The sequence below is a fragment of the Lampetra fluviatilis genome, chromosome 38 (genome assembly GCF_964198595.1).
Source record: "Lampetra fluviatilis chromosome 38, kcLamFluv1.1, whole genome shotgun sequence".
Classification (NCBI taxonomy): Eukaryota; Metazoa; Chordata; class Hyperoartia; order Petromyzontiformes; family Petromyzontidae; genus Lampetra; species Lampetra fluviatilis.
Window position 1 is genome coordinate 10,605,360 of NC_136312.1, and position 21,904 is coordinate 10,627,263.

Sequence of the window (21,904 nt, forward strand, 5' to 3'; positions counted from 1 at the left end):
TACTACAGTACAATTGGGGTCAAGACATGTCACTTGACCCCTGTGTTTTGTAGGGTGGGGTGGGTAGCTGCCCTCTTGCCCAACCAGTGTTGAACATCTGAACCGGTCCTTGGTCTCCCCGAGGTCGACTTAAATTTCAATGAGTACCTGGGTGCAGTGTGAAAACATCGCGACCGGGGAGACAAAGGCGGCCGGGCGTGGTGCTGGCCACCCACCCCTTCGTGTGCCGTGCCGGTCTTCATTAGGTGCTTGCTAACAGCACTTTCCCGAACAGCCTGTTAAAGGCTATGCAGGGGATCTTGGTCTTACCCAAAATACACCAATACGCACAGTTACCTTCAGAAAAGCGGCACAAGAACAGGGATATATTCAAGCAATCTGACATTGAAGACCCACGACACTTCGGTTCGCATTTAGCAACGGGCATGGCCAACATGAGGGGTGGAACAGTGGTGCAAGCCGTGCCATGAACCCTGGGTTCGGTTCCCGGCTGAGCGATATCTGAACCGGTTCTGTGCACACCCCCCCCCCCTCCTCCGCCCACCAGCCCACTTCACCGGTCCGCAGTGATCAGGAGTCTGGTCCAAGAACCCCCCCCCTCCCCGCGGCTCACACGGCGAGACCAGAGGCCCTTCCTTCATAAGTCGGGATCGACGACAAAGGGCCCGAAAGTTGCGTCGAACGTTGAAAACCGCGTCTCAGTTTCACCAGACGCCGGCCACTGGGACCGTCCGTCTGAACGTGCATGCCGAGCCGGCGGATTTGGTGTCAATCCCGCATGGCGCTGTTGGTGACTCGCTCTCTCACACAGACAAAGACCCCCCTCACCCCTGTATAGCCTGTAACAGACTGTTCGGGCAAGTGCTGTTAGCGAGCACCTATGAAGGTCGGATACAGCGCACGAGGGGGGTGGGTGGCCAGCACCACGCCCCGCCGCCTTTGTCTCCCCAGTGGCGGTGTTGACACACCGCACCCGGTACGCATTTGAGGCCGAGGTACCGGTCCATATAACCGTCACCGATGTTGGCCGCGCTAACCGCTGCGCCACCGCTCTCCATACACGCCCCAGCCGCTGCAGCACACGAGGCATCGCCCAGAAACCAGCCTCGCACCACCACGACGAGCGGGCGGTGGTGTTTCACAAAAAAATAAAGCCAGGTTTGTGTTTCTGCAGCCACTCCAGTTAGGGTTTGTTTTACCATCCCCCGCAGGGCGGTATGCGCAGAGCAGGACCGTGGCCGCCAGGTTAGCCAGTGGTGGAGATTTTGCCCTTATATGGAATGTACGGGGGGGGGGTAGGGATGAAGGATGAAGCCTGGGGGCCAGATGGCTGCAAGCCAAACGCCTAGACACTCGTGCGAAGCCTCGCCAGTGGCTTGCAGCCTCGCGGCTGCGTACGCGAAAAAGTGGCTTCAAAGCTCATCGTATTCCTCCAGCAGAAGTAAATATTCTGATGATGATGGGTCTGTTTGGTAGGAATATGGGGTACAATCATACAGCACACAGCGTCATCAGGGACAGGCAGTTTCTTGTACTCACGTGCTGTGCCCCCCCCCTCCGTCACTTAACAGCTGTGTCGTGCCCCCTTGGGCACTGGACGCGAGACCCCCCTCCCTGCCCTCCCCATGGAAACTTGCCCACCTCCAACTTTCAAATCGTTGCCACACACCTAAAAGGCGACGTTTTCCAAGTGACACCGGCAGAAAAATTCGTTTGCGTTTTCATTTCAAGCACACGGCCTTAACCATGATTATCATCATCATCATCCAGCCGTGGTCTATCCGCTGCTAGACGAATGATCTCCCCCCGTGCTGTCACAAAAAAAACCACCCGTGGTCTTGCGATGCAACAATCCAGCACCTCGCCCCCGTGCAATTCTCACACGGTTCTCTATGTACGGTGCGAAAGAAGTTCAACACACACACATATGTACGAGGGCCCATCGCATGGCTCCATCTCCCCCGGTTGTCCATCCTCTGGGACGTGTCCGCCCCTTCGGCTGCTCTTCCGTCACCAGCCTCAACAAGCGGCCACCGTCCCTCATGACGACGTGGCCTGCCTCAGCCCACTTCGTTCCTTCAGCGGTCAGCACGATGCATCTGCTGCACATTTGCACTCGTTCTCTATGTACGTTGAACTTCTTTCGCACCGTACGTAGGCAACCACGCTAATCGTTAGCTGGCTCTCTGTGGAATTCCAAGTGTGCACCTCTCTCACTCACTTCGCACTGCTTTTCGCACCTTGCAGAGTGCGTGTTATTCGTTTCCGTTGTCCGTTCCCGCATTTCCGATCCACGGTGCCGGAACCGATTGCAAGAGGATGATGCGGGCGCCAGGGAAGGCCACAGACCAGGAATGATTTGCGAGGAGAGAATCCATTCGTCTGTTTGGCATGATGAGGGCTCGCATCAGTGGGCCATGTTACATTGCTGACTCTCACAAACCGTATCAAGAGTTTCATTACGTCCGAGTCTTTAATCCCAGTTTCATCACAATTGTTTTATCGGCATCCTACCACGAAACGGAGGATATGTGTGTCCCGTATGTTGAACTTCTTTCGCACCGGACGTAGCCAACCGCGCTAATCGGAGGTGCGGGGGGAAGGACAACAAACTAACAGTCGAGTTTCTTGCAGAGCAGTGCAACACGACAGGTTAAAGCAACGACCTGCGGGAACGAATATCAGAGAACTACTTTTGAGATCCCTTCAAGTTACCTCAGGTCCACACAGTAGGGGGCAGCGCTTTCCCACCCACCCTGAAACAGAATACAGTCGTTTTCATTGAGAATTTTAAACTATCTCAACTGGAATGTAGTCAAATTAAGTGCGCTAGCCACATTTAATGCGATGTCGTTTTTTTTTCTCTCCCTTGTGTGCAGCCATTGTTGGCCAGGCTGTGCCCATCAACTAACTCGCGCTTGAGAGTGAAAGCAACGTGAAACTTTAACCTTAAACCCAGTTTAATAATGGACAACACAGTACAAACAGTATTTCTGTACTGAAGTAAATACAACACAGCACTGTAGAACTGCATAGTCTAATACTGTACTGCGAGCCAGTTCAGCTGATGGCTGTGCGGTACAAGTAATGTGCTTGTTAAACATCAATGTGTAAGGAGGTCTCGTTTACCCATCTATCTGCCAACTCTCGGTTAGAACCAATACTTCAACGTCTACGAAACACATTTTTCCTAAAGTAAACGTGCATTGAGAAGAGAGAAGGTCACAGCGTCCGCTGTTTAACGTATCGCAAGCTTTGGCAAGCATGCAGTGGATAGTATGAGTCACCGCGGTCCATGCGGGTATATCCAAATTGTTGTTTTGCAAAAGCCTTGTTTTCGAGGTGAGCACCAAAGTGGTGAATGAGACGAAGAGTGGGGAAACTCGTGAACTATTGGTTTCTATGTATAAAGGTAAATTTGTGAATATGTGTGTCTGTTAGAAATGTTTAGCATACTTCCCAACATGCAACAAACTTGAAATGTGGCATGTGGGTAGCTTCCAGACTGTACACAATGCAAAAATAATAAAAATTGACTTTAGCATTTTGGGGGGGGGGGGGCGCAATAATGGATATAATAGATTGCACGGCAAGTGAGCGGTGACGTCACATCCGTGATGTCACCCGCATGCGGCAGCGTTACGCAGTGTGCTTGTTGACGTCACGCATCCCCCACCCTCCGCGTAGGCCGTGTATTAATCCAAGACAAGAATCCAAGTCTCGGGCGAAGCCGGGTAGTACAGCTCGTTTGTCTATTTAAAAAATGGCCGCTCTACTACCGCGTAGGATTTCGCCGCAGCTCCGCGTAGCTGTCGACTTGAGTTTGGGTTGTGGCGAATATTCGGCGTGATGGCCCAACATCGGCATCAAGAACCGGTGACACTGGCTGCAGTAGCAGCAGCAGCAGTGGCGTCGGCGGCAGAAGCTGCCAACCCTCTATAACGGTGTTCTTCACTCATTTTCAGAGGGGGGGGGGGCACTTTCGCCGATAAGACATCATCAGTGCGAGGGCCGCCACACATTTCAAACCATTGGGGGTTTGACAGCAGCACGATGATGATGGGACGCTGTTTTCACTACTTGCGTATTGTCGGGGGGCCGCAACGTCAGGGCCGCACAAAAGGCCACCAGGAGCTGCCGGTGGCCCGTGGGCCTTGCAATGAAGGACACTGTGCCTATACAATCTGAGGGAGAAAGAACGCGAGCGAGTCAATTCGGCTCCTCGCGAAGACGTTGCCAGCGACGTGGAGCGAAACGTTGGGGGGACATCGCTCGGAACGAGGAACTGCGCGGTGCGAGCCAAAACACTTCGGATAAGAAAGCGATGGCCGCTTGTGCCTCAGGAGGGCTTTTCTGGAGGGGATAAAAAAAAAACGGCGAAGTCAATCGTCCGCAAGGAGAAGCTTGCCAGTGAACTGCCGTGCGAGTCACGTGGACAAGAAACGAATTACTGCGTGCAAATGTCTAGCTTGCCAATTGATGTAACCCGCTCTTCACAGCGCACATAAAGAGGTGGCAGAGTGCAGTTGAACACCTTTATTCGAAGTCATATTAGCCCCCCCCCCCGACCCCTCTCCGCGACTCCTCTTATCTGCCGGAGATGTAGTGTCCGCCAACACTCCTGTCTGCCCTCCTAATCTTCCTGCATTCTGTGATTGTCCACAGATTTTTCCGCCGTCCTGCTTTGTGGTGCGGCTTCCTCTCACCTGCCAAAATTGTGAGAACAAATGGAGCCATGCGGAAAATATATCTTATTATCCGCCGTTATCTGGATTTTCTTTTTTAATAATCGAGTTGAGAAAATTCGCGGACGACACCCGCGGGTGGCAGGACCTGCAATGTTCATCCCCCACCATCAGCGTGGGAAAGAGTCCCTGTTGGCAATGGCGTCACTCCGTTTGGTGCTGTGAACTCACTGGGGAGTAAACATAGCCGTGAGGTGAGCTGCTGAAGGCATTCAAATTCGCCTTGCATCGCAACACATCCTAACCCTCCACTTCAGCCAGCTCCAATGCCACACGCAACAGAAATGGCATAACCCCTTTAATTCAACCCAAATATACGTGCACATACGTCGAGCGTCGAGGAAGCGTTCAGCAGCGGAGCTTTGTTCAAGAGTCTCGAGCAGCTATCGTCTTATGCTGTGCCACTCTACATCCGTCGAGCCGAGGATTAATATCTCACTCGATATTTTCCGGTCCGCCGCGAGCCTCTCTTGGCATAGGGATTATTAGCGGAAGGCACTACCGCCAGACGATCAACCCACAGCCAGCACGTATTATTGCACCCCATATTCTTGTAATCCTACGAACAGGTTTTAGGACAAGCCAAGGAGATTAGGACGTGGCTTGCCAAAATAATTTTCCGGAAATGCGTTGTTTTTATTTACTGTTCCGGCCGAAATTAAGAAACTGCAAGGAGCGCGGCCTAATATTGGCCACCGCAGCGCTTGCAGCATTGTGCGAATGCGGCCCCTGCTTCTGCATCGGTGATCATGGAAAACACGTTATTGACTCCACTTCAACACCAGCCTGTCGGTGTGCTGAAGCGTTAAGTGTCACTCGGCATGAGTGGATGCAAATGCTGCGGCTGCAGGAGGGAGGCAAGTAGCAATTCGAGTATGTGTGTTAAGTAGCCATGGGATTGTGTAGGTGTGTCAAGCAGCCATGGGATTGTGTGTGTGTGTCAAGTAGCCATGGGTGTGTGTGTGTGTGTGTCAAGTAGCCATGGGTGTGTGTGTGTGTGTCAAGTAGCCATGGGATTGTGTGTGTGTGTGTGTGTCAAGTAGCCATGAGAGTGTGTGTGTGTCAAGTAGCCATGGGATTGTGTGTGTGTGTGTGTCAAGTAGCCATGGGTGTGTGTGTGTGTCAAGTAGCCATGGGATTGTGTGTGTGTGTGTCAAGTAGCCATGGGTGTGTGTGTGTGTCAAGTAGCCATGGGATTGTGTGTGTGTGTGTCAAGTAGCCATGGGATTGTGTGTGTGTGTGACAAGTAGCCATGAGAGTGTGAGTGTGTGTGTGTAAAGTAGCCATGGAAGTGTGTGTCTGTGTGTGTCAAGTAGCCATGGGAGTGTGTGTGTGTCAAGTAGCCATGGGACTGTGTGTGTGTGTCAAGTAGCTATGAGAGTGTGTGTGTGTCGAGTAGCCATGAGCATGTGTGTGTGGCAAGTAGCCATGGGTGTGTGTGTGTGTGCCAAGTAGCTATGAGAGTGTGTGTGTCAAGTAGCCATGGGAGTGTGTGTGTATCAAGTAGCCATGGGAGTGTGTGTGTATGTAAAGTAGCCATGAGATTGTGTGTGTGAAGTAGCCAAGCTGTGGTGCTTGACAGACACCCAAAGGTCACTGAACGGGTTCAGCGCCACCACTTCCATGTTTTAGCAGCAGCAGCAGTGTCGCAATGCTCCTCCGGGATTCATGTTGGTACGTCCCCGTGGATTTTTCTTGCCATCCGGTTTTGTCCCTCCACATTTTAGAAACGTGCATTGAGATTATTTGGATTATTTTGCTGCTTTAAAAGGTCCACATGATAAGCCACTTTGTTGAGCTATCAATTGTGGGCAGGTCGCTTCTGAAAAATAAGTTGATACCTCAGTGGGCTTTGCCAGGTAGGATGGAGATGGTTTAGTGTTGTATTTGTGTCTGGTTTGGGTGATTTGTTTACCTTTCTTGTACTTTGCACTACAATCGTGTTTTGTAATGTTTGTTGTCACGTTCTTACCCTACCCATCCTGGACATCTGTGAAAAAGAACTGTATGGCTCATCGGATTCCTCCAGTATAAATACATATTCTGATTACGATATGACTGTTTCACAGGAATATAGGGTACAATGATACAGCACAGCGTTATCAGGGATAGACAGTGCCTTGTACTCTCCCCTGAGCCGGGCTCGCAAGTTTTTCTCAGGAAATAACGAATGAGAAATTAAGTTCTGGGTGCCCTCTTCCTCACTTTCACCTTCGTCAACCTTTATTGTGCTTCTATTTATAGCTTTTGAGACGTAAGATGGTGCCCCCAACATCAAGCAGTGCTTTGGCTTTGCCGTTGCCATTTACCAACCTTGGTCACCCATGCAGTAGAAACATTCTGTTTTGAATGGCTTATGACCTGGATACAGGTCACCGACTAGACATTCAGGTTCCGCCCCCACTGCCCTAAATCTGGGGCAGCAGCTGCCTTCGCTTTTCCCTCCCGATATTCACACTGCCACGACATCTCCTTCCGCAGCAAAATTCACGACCGAATCACCCTGGAACGTTCCAGATCTTCTCGCGCTCTCGTAAGCTCAGCAGAGTTGACCCCGGCTAGTATGCGGATGGGAAACTGCCTGCGTACACCGGCCGTTGTAGGCTTGGGGGCTGCAACGAGACCAGGAGATGGCAGCGCCAGCGTTGAACTGAATCTGTCTGCGTGGATGTGTTGGATATATGCCCCCCTTTTTAATTTTAAATTTTTTTTTTTAAGAATTATTCTGCCAACATAGATAATATCGTTTTTTTTAATATACACGGGGCAACGTGAGAACGGACACGCCCTCACACTCCCACAGAGGCCCCCACACACTAACACAGATGTGCGCACACCTCATTTCAAAGGAAAGAGGGCATGAAAGAAGGGTAATCAAGATCATAAAAAAACTCCCCGAATTTCACACAAGAGGAACAAGGGAGGGGGGAATGGTAGCCGGGGGGGTTCTGGAAGAAACATCCGTTCGTAAAGGGAAAAAAACCCTTTTATAAGTACAAAACCAGGCCACGAAATATATAATTATATTCTTAACAAAGGAACAACATTAACAAAAAAACACAAACGGGTTTTGAACCATGTTAGACAAACTAGTACAACTTAGCCATGAAGTAAGCAAACAGTATCCATCCTCACTACAATTGAAAATCAGACTACAGTCTGCACCAGAATCGCGACCCATCATTGTTAATTAAATACTGACATTATTTACCTTTATAGAATTTCTACACGGCCGGGCCGAAGCATCGAAGAACAATTATGGCATATATTTCGCTCCAAAACAAAATTCTTAGCCGGGATAGCAGATTAAATAATCACAAGAAGTCAAATAATAAGTACGGAATTAAAGTGAATATCCTAGGAGCTAACGGTGAATAAGGCTCTCAAAATTAACCAAACACAACAACCCCCTGAAAACAACAGCAGCAACACGACCGTCTTTGTCTTTCCGAGAGGATCTCCACACGCAGGCACCAAGCCGGGAAATGACACCAATAAAACTCCCGGGCAATGGCTCAAAGGAAATTAACACGCTCTCAGAAATAAATAAATAAGCACATGCGCCGGGCGCTTCCACCGTGGAAACAACCGTCTTTGTCTTCCCACAACACGGACAGCAAAAATTGCACACGCAAGGAATAACATCTCCATGAGAGATCGGGTCACGATGGAACATCGGGAACACGGTTTCGGCTTAACTGGGGCATAATGGAATAAGTCGCATTTCAACTTCCAAACCAAAACAACTTAAGCTGTGTGAGACAAAAGATATGATCCCCGAGCGAGGGCGGAAATAATTAAGCTCGCTTAACGCGTAGGTTGTCGCGACAAATATTATTCAGTAACAAAAACATGGATTCGAATATCTCTTTTATATATATAACTCGACGCGAATCATCGGTCTGGCTAATGTATAACTTCGTTGGCGCCGTCACGAGCCCCCCCCCCCTTTTAGAACGACAACAACTGTGTCTTCAAAGCGAAACACACGGACGGACACACACACGGATGCAGATGGTCACACACAGGAAGGTTTTATGACAGACTTTGAACAACTCGGGAAACGGAGGGCATTTTCTCAACATAAGCCGGGGAAAAATCCATTCAACTCACTTCGTCAGGGGCCTGGCCCCCCAACACACATCGCCAGGGCTTCGACTCCACCACAGATCGTCAAGAAGCTTTCGTCATCCAGCATGACGAGAATCGCGAGGTAGCGACGTGCTGCTACAAGCCGAGGTCTGCACCACCTAAGAAGAATTACTACACTGAGCCGCCGAGCTGCGAGTGAAACGGACGGAGATTCCAACTATCACTCTCGAGCCAACAACTTCAACCCAACGTCAATACCAGCAACGAGCGAAAGCATCGTTCATCGCCAGAGCGACAACCAACGAGAACCGACTCGTCATCCAGCAGTGGAGAGAAAGAGCGCGCCACCGCGCCGTCAGCTACGAGAGCGCGCCACCGCGCCGTCAGCTACGAGAGCGCGCCACCGCGCCGTCAGCTACGAGAGCGCGCCACCGCGCCGTCAGCTACGAGAGCGCGCCACCGCGCCGTCAGCTACGAGAGCGCGCCACCGCGCCGTCAGCTACGAGAGCGCGCCACCGCGCCGTCAGCTACGAGAGCGCGCCACCGCGCCGTCAGCTACGAGAGCGCGCCACCGCGCCGTCAGCTACGAGAGCGCGCCACCGCGCCGTCAGCTACGAGAGCGCGCCACCGCGCCGTCAGCTACGAGAGCGCGCCACCGCGCCGTCAGCTACGAGAGCGCGCCACCGCGCCGTCAGCTACGAGAGCGCGCCACCGCGCCGTCAGCTACGAGAGCGCGCCACCGCGCCGTCAGCTACGAGAGCGCGCCACCGCGCCGTCAGCTACGAGAGCGCGCCACCGCGCCGTCAGCTACCGAGAGCGCGCCACCGCGCCGTCAGCTACCGAGGGCCGCCAAGCGCCGCCAAGCGCCGCCGCTCACCTCATCGCGGAGAAAGTGTCAGCTGCAACTCGCACAGACGGCAGAGAGGTTGTATCACTCCCCACATACAGACTCGAGGAAACACAGAGAAAATCTTGTCAAACCAGTTTCCTTTGTCATAGAGCCTCGCCGAAGAATTAATTAAAACAGAGCCAGATTAGCTCTCCCGCAACACGCCCTCACCCACCATTGACTCCAACATTCCGTTAAAAGAATATTATACTTACCGATGAATCTATTGACATATACTTTCGCCTCGGGGATACAATAAGTGCTTTTATTAACGCAAAACGAAATGTGTCATGCTTGTTTTCAAACTCGGCCAGTCGCCGATGGTGATCGATACAAAAACGAACTAATGAGATGCCTGGTGGAGAGGTAGAGGTTACGATTGCATAATAATTTTTGGTCATTCAGTTCGTTAAATGCACAATATCGAAAATGCATAAGAGTTTGAGTTATTCAATTTAGTAAATGCATAAGTGTTCATTCATTCATTTTAGTCAATGCTTAATCTCGTAATTGCATAAGAATTTTAGTTATCCATATTAATCGAATGCTTGATATCGCAAATGCATAAGTGTTTGGTTATTCATGAATTATTGACGCATGTTTGACCTGCATGATAGAATGTCACATGCTTGTTAGAATAAAATTGCTTAACACCAACTGTTCGAGTGCTTCTTTCTAAGTCCATGCAAAACCATCATATTTTTGATAACTGTATCCTGTGATGAGATATGAAAATGGAGACCTAAATATCATAACACACGCTAGGATAATCGGTAAACGTTTAATCATTGATCATCGTGTTATCCTGATTGACATAACTCTGGATAAACGAAGCTGAGCCTAATTACCACAACTGCTCACATTAACATCATCGCAAGCATCCGCATAAATTACCACGACTATCTCCGCGATTATCATAATTTATGCATACAATTACTCACACTATCATAAATATGCATATAATCACATGCATTATCATAATTTATGCATATCATTACTCACACCATCATAAGTTATGCATGTTAATACACACATTAACATAATTAATGCGATTTGCGCATTTTTCGGAAAATTATTAATTTTTATTATTTTCATCAAAATTTCATAATCCGACACATACAACAGATGCACTGCTTTCTCTGAACATCCTCATTGGCGTTTAGCTCCTGAACACGTTGCCGCGCTCGAGGACAGAATGGAATATCCACCGCTTTGCGAGGACGAGCATCGAGTATAGACTGGAAGTGTGTCAGTCTGTCCTGCTCGCTCGTTCCATTGAGTACGCACACTCGCACGAATGAAACCAAGAGCTCGTGACGTTTACCCCGGGCAGGCGAAAGGTGCAGCACTGAAACTGCTTGCGTATACGGTGGCTGGCAGAAGGAGCTCTGGGGGGGGTCTCTCTCTAGACGGTATTTGGCCTACTCTTCCACGCTGGCCAGACATCTTGAAAGAGGTGGGAATACCCACGTTTTACCCCCACCACACGCGACATGCAGGTCCACTCACCATGGTGTGCCCATTTATACCACTGGGTGGACAGAGGTGTGGGGGGGGGATTTAAATTGAACCGGTGACCTCCGGATTGCAAGTCCACTGTGCCACCACCATTACACCGCGGAGTATCCAGTTAAATAAAGGGCATTGCAGTGCATGCCTTAAATTGTAGTACCGCACGATCGTGTCTTTACAGCGGCAAATTAAATAGGACAATTAGGCAGCAGTCGTGAAAGTTTGCACACAAGATACTTTCTATTGCAGGCTCAACCACTTGGAAGGGCACCACCTTAAATATAGAGGCTGCGGTGCTACGCAGTAGGCATCAGAGGTTAGCGCAGCAAAATACACTCTTGAACTGCACTTCCATGCACCCGCATTTACGCTTGCTGGTGAAGTACGGTCAAATAACGACCTCACGACCCGCGAAATCGTGGAGAGGCCCCCGACCAGCGACGGATCGACAGCAATGTCTGCGCACGTGGTTACACATGTCATCGGGGCGGCAACTTAAGGAAATACTCCCCAGAAGCAGCCTCAACCCGCAAACTCTCTCCACGATAACCACACAAAGCGAGCAGTTATGGACAGGATGCTAAATTATAAAGGAGAGGGCCTTTCACAGAGCCATCTGGACTGAACGCTACTGTATTGTTCCAAAACACCGACTCGGACTCCTTTAGCCAGAGGGCTTTCGCAGGACCAGCCAGGCTTTGAAACTGAAGACAGACAGATGATGATGCCAATGTTCACAACAGACTTGCCACTATAACGGCGATGCTGCCATGAGCAACACAATATAAGGGCCACGGACAATCGTCATCAATTGCTTTGCGCAAAATATAATTGTTGGTATTTTTTTTTACATATATTATTTACCGACTAGATTTTTAGGCTATCAATAAATTGCTTGTTGTCGGATAAATTAATGCTTTGGAAAATAACTTTCAGAGTCATTTATGCGATTTACAAGAATTTTCTTAGTCGGTTGAGCAATAATTTTAGGTAACTGAGAGTATGTACGTTTTATGAGCATTACGCATTGTAATGATTTGAAAGGTCTACTACGGCAGGTATAAGCTGAGTGACTTGCAGGTGCGGATCAATTGATACTTATTTGAACTTGAGGTACAACTAAGCACAAAAACAACATTAAACCGTCAAATTCAAAGTATGTGGTCAACCTATATCACGATAAAAAATTCAAAATCGTGTTACATCAAGATGCTGTCCTTTATATCGTGGGAATACCCCCAATTTATAACCACGTGGATACCAGGAGTTTCTGCTCCAAGGGAGATCTGCCGTCACCTGCACCCTTCACTGTTTCACGAATAGCTTACGGCCCGAGGCCCACAATTCAATATGTATCCCTCCCTGCGAGCTGCACCAATCGGGTACTGGATGGGGAACATGTTGTGTAACTTCCCTAAATGCCTAACTTTAGCGCGCTCACTAGAAGGTGAGCCCTAATTAATTCTATGTTGTTGTGTGATAAGGCTGCGGTGTGGGCGACTGCTCACCAACTATGTAGGTTAAGAGCCTTATTCGGACCACAGTAATCCCCTGCATTCAAACAGAGACACATTTAATTTGTGGGTTTAACCTGTCAAAGCAATTCCATCCACTCTCCCTTGTGACATGGACCAACCAGCCACTCTCCCTTGACATGGACCAACCAGCCAGTGATGATCAAATGACATACCCAGGACCCTTATTTGATCTTGCGGAGTTTATTTGCATTGATCCTTGCCATTCGTTGTACTGAATTGTGGTGTTTGCAAAGTCATTAAGTTTGATGCACAATGGATATAACGCACATTGCTGAGCACGATGGGGCCTGCAATCTATTCGCGATAAGTTTCGGATTTTCAGATTTTCAGGGCAAGTTTGGATATTTTCCTTGGATTTCCACACGAGTGCAGTACCTACAGGACAATGTGCAGTCAGTCCCGTGCATTGCTGGGGCTGAATCGAGGCATTCATCCAGCACCAATTGCTGGATGTTATGCCCTCCCATGCCTTTCAGTCACAAAGAGTTTTCTGACCATACTTCACCACCGGTTTGGATATCACTCGACACGGCTGTTAGCCATGGCTAGGAATCAAACTGCGGCTGCCGGGTTCATCGTGTTGAGCACAAACTTCCACGGTCCTCCGATTAACACGGTTGGCTACGTACGGTGCGAAAGAAGTTAAAGTTCAACGCCACTGCTTGCTTTGAGTTGTACAAAACGCAAGTTGCATTTCATTTCCTAGGTTCACTCAGCCCATCATCCCCGTGGGGTGAATACAATTTGTACATTGTGGAAAGTGAGTCAGTATCCTAGGCATGGGCTGCGACGTAGCCAGATGATGGTAGTAACAGCAGTGGATCGAATCTAACACGAGTGTGACTTGCATACATCCGTTACCTATGCATACACTTCAATTGAAAACTAAAATAAACATGTTACTTACCTTGCTGATGCACTCAACTTTGAGTGAAATAACCAACAAAAATATAAGGTCATTATCGTGCAAGAATCATCATTATTAGGGCAAAATACCGTCTGTTAGAGGTTTACCAGAGCGCCTCCTAACGGAGTCCATTCCTGCAGCAGTGGCGTGGACCACGGCACTTGCAGGGCTGCGTCTTTAACTTCCATCGCGCAACGCAGCAAGCAACGGTCCCAACCCCCCGCGAATGCAACTCCATTCATTCTCAAACATTCGCTCCACCACCACCACAGACCGACAACGGGCACAACAACCACCACCACCGACAACGGGCACAACAACAACCACCACCACCGACAACGGGCACAACAACAACAACAACCACCACCACCAAACCTCACCTATGGACACCAGCCTGATGCTCTGCCTCTCCAGGAACTCGAGGGCCACGGACACGTTCTCCAGCTGCATCTGCCTGAATGTGGGCCGCGCGTGGTATTTGCGGTACATCTTCTTCTGGCTGAGCACCTCGAGCAGAGCGATGAGCCGCAAGCCGTCGGACAAGTCCTTCTGCAGGTCGTGAATCCTCTTGTTCACGCACTTGAGGTGCTCATTACACCAACGCGTGAACGTGTTCTGCTGGATCTTCTTCCAGGGCGCGTCTTCCGCCAGGTCCTTCTCCGTGGCAGGCATCTCCGCCTGCTGCTGCTGTTGCTGCTGCTGGGGCGGAGGAGGAGGAGGCTCGGACTGCTGAGGTTGCTTCCGTCCGCTCATGATGCGGGTTAAATAGCGGCGGGGCTACGAGAAGGAGGAGGAGGATGCGGAGGAGGAGGAGGGGCACTGCAGCAGCAGCAGCAGCGTCTGTCGGGGTGGGGAGGGTTTTTTTTGCCCCCAAACTTTCTTGGGGTCCACGACTCTATCCTGTGAATAGGACAACACGCACACACACACAAAGCAATCGTTTTAAAGTGCTCGACACGACTTGTGTTTGAGAGTTCACGCGTGACGCGTCTCCTCCGACGTGTTTCTTACCTTTGTTGAGTGTCGCGTGGCTCGCTAACAGCACTTGCCCCGACGGTCTGTTAAAGTCTATACGGGGGATCTTTGTATTTGCCTTTGGTGTAAATTGGTTAGTTCCATACCTGAGCACGGCGAACATAAAGTGACGATTATAATGGAACCAGTCCTGGGCTTCCCCTAGGTCGACTCGGCCTTAATTCGGTAACCCATGTGCAGTGTAGTTAGCCTTGTGGTCACCACGTGGTTAACTACACCAGTCACGTGGTAACTGGTGTAGCTTGTCACGTGGTCACCACGTGGTAACTACACCAGTCACGTGGTAACTGGTGTAGTTATCCTGGTGGTCACGTGGTAACTCGTGTAGTTAGCCTGGTGGTCACCACGTGGTTAGCTACACCAGTCACGTGGTAACTGGTGTAGCTTGTCACGTGGTCACCACGTGGTAACTACACCAGTCACGTGGTAACTGGTGTAGCTAGCCTGGTGGTTACCACGTGGCCAGCTACACCAGTCACGTGGTAACTAGTGGTAGCTAGCCTGGTGGTCACGTGGTAACGACACCAGTCACCACTGGTGTAGTTAGCCTGGTGGTCACCACGTGGTTAGCTACACTAGTCACGTGGTAACTGGTGTAGCTAGCCTGGTGATCACGTGGTAACTACACCAGTCACGTGGTAACTAGTGTAGCTAGCCTGGTGGTCACGTGGTAACTACACCAGTCACGTGGTAACTCGTGTAGCTAGCCTGCTGGTCACCACGTGGTTAGCTACACCAGTCACGTGGTAACTAGTGTAGTTAGCCTGGTGGTCACGTGGTAACTCGTGTAGTTAGCCTGGTGGGCACCACCTTAGGTTGTTATTCTGTTAAGGGGGAAGTTACCCCGTGTGTTGGAACTGAATAAATGTGTTGCCTTCAAAGTCTACGTCTGCGACTCAGCTGAGCCCATTACACGAGTACAGCACTACACCGGTTGTGTGTTAGAGAGTACATCCACAACATTTGCAATTGTTGTGGTGGGTTTAACGACGCATTTTTATTTACACGATCTAACCCAAAAAACAAAAACCTCTTATGGATATTATTATTGGTCGCGAAGCCTACTACGTGTTGATCCTCAACAGACAGTTTGGGGGTAGCGCTGTTAGCGAGCTCCTATTAAAAGAAGGCCGCTTTTGTCTCTCCTGTGCTGATTTTGTTCGTGTTTTGAAATCATTTAGGGCTGAGTCAACCTAGCGGGGAGGCCCAGCACCATGTTCAGATATTCGTCACGCCGATGTTTGGGCCTCTGATCGGGAATCGAACTCGTGGGAACACCCCGGGTTCCATTAACGCTGTGCGACAACCACTGCGCCACCGCGCCCCCAATGGTCTCACGCATACACCGGATTATAAGACGCAGCCCCATGTGTTAGTATACCGTGGGATTAAGTAATTTTGCCCCCACCACTACTACGTGTAGTAGTAGCTACTGCATGTGTAGCTACGGGCCCCGCACTTTCAAGGGCCCCGCGCTAAATGCTTTCAAGCTATCAATTCCGGTTCAGTGATTCTGCACTTGCTCTATTACTATAGTACTATACCGCCTTCAGCTTCCATGAACGACTGGGTGTTTGAGGTTAGCGATTTGTCGTATTATCTGTGGCTGTATAGCAAATGAAAAAATGCAAATACTTTACTGTGCAAGTAAAAAAATGTGTGTTTTAATATGTTCGTGTTTTTTTTTATTTAGGGCCCCTTTATAACAGATGCTACAGGCCCCGCACTAGCTTCATCCGGCACGGCCCCCACGCCTATCGGTCGCGGTGGGGGGGACAGACTGTTTGACCATACTTCACCACGTGGGTCATCTCTTATGCTGCACTGCCATCTGCTGCCTATGTGGTGGTGCAGGTCACCCATCCCACAAGCGTCAAACACTGCGAAGCATCAGGCACATTCGTCGCGGCTGATTGCTCCATTTGGCCCATGGCCCTTTGTCAATCCACCGCTGGATGACTGCCTCCACCAACCAACCCACGCCTCGTCAAGTTGTCGTGTCGGTTGACCATACTTCACCCACGCTCGTCGGCGCGAATTCGTGAGAGGTCTGGACATTGGTGGGAGCCCCGGGGACAGGTCCAGATATTTATTTAAACTAGATTATGTTTTCTTGGTTCTTTCGGTAAAGTCACGTAGAATGGAAATAATAAATTAATAAAAATAAAACATAATAAAATAATTCTCACGACGTTTCGGCCACAACGAGAAGACAGAGTCATTCAGACTCTGTCTTCTCGACAGACCTGTTCTTCCCCAGGGGTGTCATTCAGACTCTGTCTTCTCGACAGACCTGTTCTCCACCTGAGGACGGCTGCTTGCGTTGTGGCTGAAACGTCGTAAGAATTATTTTATTATGTTTTCTTTTTATTATTTTATTATTTCCATTCTACGTGACTTTACCGAAAGAACCAAGAAGATGCATCCATGCAGTCACGAAAGCTTTAAATCGAAATTTAAATTATGTTTGTTTTTATTTTACCAGGTAAGGCCCACTGAGCTGCCTGGCCACAGGTGATGAGCGCGGCGAAGTGGCTTATCGTGTGAACAATTATAGCAACGGTGTCCGCTGATGTTAGCCGTGAATCGTGGTAACGTAATTTGGGCATGGCTGGATTCAGTGCGCTGTAATGCGCTCACCACTGCACCACCGCTCCTCTGTATCAGCAGTGTGGCTCATTAGGGCAAATTAATGAGCCTAATTGGCTATTATCCTACATTGGTGTGGTGAGCGAACAGTTTGTTGCCATAATTCGTAGCCCCTGAGGCTGGGGACCGGTGTAGATGGATTTGTCACGTGTGTCTTTGATTAGAAGTGTAACGAGTAATGGAAAGGTCGGATGAATAATCGATTATTTTCGATTGGTACAAGCTGTATGTTCACATGAGCTCTGTGGCCACTAGAGGGCGCTATATGCACAATCATTTTGAAAATAAAAGAATCGAAAAAAAGTATCGATGTTGGCAAGTGACCTCGGATCGTTGACAGTTCATCGATCCGCGATCGGGTTGTCTCGCGGCATGCGGGCTGCTAACCGACTTCTATACACAATTCACGAATTCTATTTTAATTAACCCATGCGGCTTTGCGGTCGGACGTGGTACACCATTGTGTGTGTGCTGTGTGTATGTACTGTGTATGTACTGTGTGTGTGTACTGTGTGTGTGCTGTGTGTATGTACTGTGTGTGTACTGTGTGTGTGTACTGTGTGTGTGCTGTGTGTATGTACTGTGTGTGTGCTGTGTGTGTGTACTGTGTGTATGTACTGTGTATGTACTGTGTGTGTGTACTGTGTATGTACTGTGTATGTACTGTGTATGTACTGTGTGCTCTGTATGTACTGTGTATGTACTGTGTGTGTGTACTGTGTGTATGTACTGTGTGTGTGTACTGTGTATGTACTGTGTGTGCTGTGTGTATGTACTGTGTGTATGTACTGTGTATGTACTGTGTGTGTACTGTGTGTGTGCTGTGTGTATGTACTGTGTGTACTGTGTGTGTACTGTGTGTATGTACTGTGTATGTACTGTGTATGTACTGTGTGCTGTGTGTATGTACTGTGTGTATGTACTGTGTGCTGTGTGTATGTACTGTGTGTGTGTACTGTGTGTGTGCTGTGTGTATGTACTGTGTATGTACTGTGTGCTGTGTGTATGTACTGTGTATGTACTGTGTGCTGTGTGTATGTACTGTGTATGTACTGTGTGCTGTGTGTATGTACTGTGTGTGTGTACTGTGTGTGTACTGTGTGTGTACTGTGTATGTACTGTGTATGTACTGTGTGCTGTGTGTATGTACTGTGTGTGTACTGTGTGTGTGCTGTGTGTATGTACTGTGTATGTACTGTGTGTGTGTACTGTGTAGGTGCTGTGTGTATGTACTGTGTGTGTACTGTGTGTGTGCTGTGTGTATGTACTGTGTATGTACTGTGTGTATGTACTGTGTATGTACTGTGTGCTGTGTGTATGTACTGTGTATGTACTGTGTGCTGTGTGTATGTACTGTGTGTGTACTGTGTGTGTACTGTGTGTGTACTGTGTATGTACTGTGTATGTACTGTGTGCTGTGTGTATGTACTGTGTGTGTACTGTGTGTGTGCTGTGTGTATGTACTGTGTATGTACTGTGTGTGTGTACTGTGTAGGTGCTGTGTGTATGTACTGTGTGTGTACTGTGTATGTACTGTGTGCTCTGTGTATGTACTGTGTGCTGTGTGTATGTACTGTGTATGTACTGTGTGTGTGTACTGTGTGTGTGCTGTGTGTATGTACTGTGTATGTACTGTGTGTGTGTACTGTGTAGGTGCTGTGTGTATGTACTGTGTATGTACTGTGTGTGTGTACTGTGTATGTACTGTGTATGTACTGTGTATGTACTGTGTGTGTACTGTGTGTGTGTACTGTGTGTGTGCTGTGTGTATGTACTGTGTGTGTGCTGTGTGTATGTACTGTGTATGCACTGTGTGTGTGTACTGTGTGTATGTACTGTGTATGTACTGTGTATGTACTGTGTGTGTGTACTGTGTGTATGTACTGTGTGTGTACTGTGTGTGTGTACTGTGTGTGTGCTGTGTGTATGTACTGTGTGTGTACTGTGTGTGTGTACTGTGTATGTACTGTGTGTATGTACTGTGTGTGTGCTGTGTGTATGTACACTGTGTATGTACTGTGTGTGTGCTGTGTGTATGTACTGTGTATGTACTGTGTGTATGTACTGTGTATTTACTGTGTGTGTGTACTGTGTATGTACTGTGTGTATGTACTGTGTGTGTGCTGTGTGTATGTACACTGTGTATGTACTGTGTATGTACTGTGTGTGTGCTGTGTGTATGTACTGTGTATGTACTGTGTGTGTGTGCTGTGTGTATGTACTGTGTGTGTACTGTGTATGTACTGTGTGTATGTACTGTGTGTGTGCTGTGTGTATGTACTGTGGAGGGGTGGGGCTGGGTGGGGAGGGGCTGGTCACCCCGTGGTGCCCTTATAAAACTCAACGTTTAACCTACTCACGCCGGCTTGTGCCCGCCCTCACAGTCGGACATATTTGCGGAATACACCACGCCGCCGTTGACCCTGCAGGCCATTGACCGAGAAACCCAACGTTCCTACCAGCTCCCTCCGCAGGAATGTGTTTTGATTTTCGCCTCGGGTTGCCGCGATATGGCGATAAAAGTACCACGATATATCGTACCACTGGTTTAAGGGCCACGATAATCGTCTCCTGTTTCGCACGCGATTATCGTTGCTCAGTGAACATATTTTATTTCCAGATAATATGAAATGAGCTTAATTATGAACATTTTAAACGCGGATATTAGTGCTTTAAAAAAAAAATTTGCCTGATACGTTTACAGAATCGTGGTTACAGTTCGTAAGTTTCGTATACACATTTAATCATTTATATACCTCGTATTTGTTGTGTAGGTGACAGCATGTGCGTTACAAGCGTTACAGTTTGTAAAATTGTACAGATTAAGAGAAGACACGTTAACAGCAAGGCTTGGGTTGAGTGAACTGCAGCTGAATAACTTTTAAAGTCATCTTTATTCCTCATGAAGTAAAACAAAACAGTAAACATGAAATGACATTTCAAATGTATGGAAAGCCGATATTGCGATAATGGCCATATCGCGAAACCTGCTATCGTATGGCATCGTGAAAATGTATATATATCGCGTTAGCCTTCACCAACATTAGCCAACGCAGTGTTTGAACAGCAGCGTGGCGGGTGAAGAGTGCACAAACACGAGACGAGTTGAACTCCCAACCATGGCCACATCCAACATCGGGTGGAAAGTGGTGTCCGAACCGGTTTGGGTCGACCCAGCCTTAAATGAATTAACTTGTGCGGTGTGTGTGCAGGATTAAGCTAGTGCGGGGCCTGTAGCATTTGTTCTAGAGGGGCCCTAAATAAATAAAACACGTAAATATTCAAACACATAAATGTTTTACTCGCATAGCAAAGTAATTGTATTTTTTTATTTGCTATACAGCCAGATAATACGACAAATAAAAGTTAAAGGCGGTATAGTACTATAGTAATAGAGCAAGTGCAGAATCACTGAACCGGAATTGACAGCTTGAAAGCATTTAGCGCGGGGCCCTTGAAAGTGCGGAGCCCGTAGCTACTACATGTGTAGCATGTGTAGCTACTACATGTGTTGTAGCTACTTTATAGTAGCTGCTACATGTGTAGTAGCTGCTACATGTGTAGCTACTACACTACTACATGTGTAGATACTACATGTGTAGCTACTACATGTGTATTAGCTGCTACATGTGTATTAGCTGCTACATGTGTAGTAGCTGCTACATGTGTAGCTACTACATGTGTATTAGCTGCTACATGTGTAGTAGCTACTACATGTGTAGCTACTACACTACTACATGTGTTGCTACTACATGTGTAGCTACTACACGTGCAGTAGCTGCTACATGTGTATTAGCTGCTACACGTGCAGTAGCTGCTACAGGTGTAGTAGCTGCTACATGTGTAGCTACTTTTGCTACTATGATCAGCCGGCACTGGCGGTGTGTGTGACCATCAGCACTGTGCAGACGCTGTTGACGGGTACACGATGTTGTTGGCCGGGCATCTCGCTCGTGTGCGTCGTGGCGGCCTTCACATGTGCTCGTTAAACGGCACTTCACCTGCATGGCCTACACGATCCACGTGGCCGCGCGTGAGATATTTGTGTGTACACGTGCAGATGGCCTGGCTTCGGGGCGGCAAGTCTCGAGTGCGTCTCCATCAGCGATGGGGGCTTTATTGAGTGGGAAGGTATTCGTGGCACGTGAGTACTGAATGTTCTGACAAGACATGCCCTTCCTGTCTCCTGCTTGGATGATGAACACATTCACAATGTCGCCTTGAAGCACGTGGAGTTATTCAGCTCGCGGACAAGTATAATTCGCAATTGGACCTATTCACCCGCAGTGTTATACAGAACTGTGTTTAATGTAAGTGGTGGCTCTGTGACTGCTCTACGTATGAACCCGCTCACGGCGTGCGTGATGAATGACGAGTGATATCTGAACCGGTCCCGGATCCCCTGATCCTTTGATCAACCCGCACTGTCAAATAACCCCCATGACCAACACAGCGTCTGAAGGCTTTCATCAAGCAGTGGATTTGTAAAGGGCTGTACATGAGTGTTATTAAATGTATCGTGTAATTTAATGACACT

General features: G+C 48.6%; 1 protein-coding gene across 2 annotated transcripts in view; it reads right to left on the reverse strand.

Moving 5' to 3' along the window:
• The window catches only part of LOC144945637 (filamin-C-like), a 98,144-nt gene that overhangs the window by 65,614 nt on the left and 10,626 nt on the right, over nt 1–21,904 (reverse strand). For both annotated transcript variants that reach the window (XM_078874178.1, XM_078874177.1), the window contains exon 2: nt 14,064–14,583. In XM_078874178.1, the coding sequence (XP_078730304.1) occupies nt 14,064–14,436 (373 nt within the window). In that variant the 5' untranslated portion in view covers nt 14,437–14,583. The remainder of the gene's footprint in view (nt 1–14,063; nt 14,584–21,904) is intronic.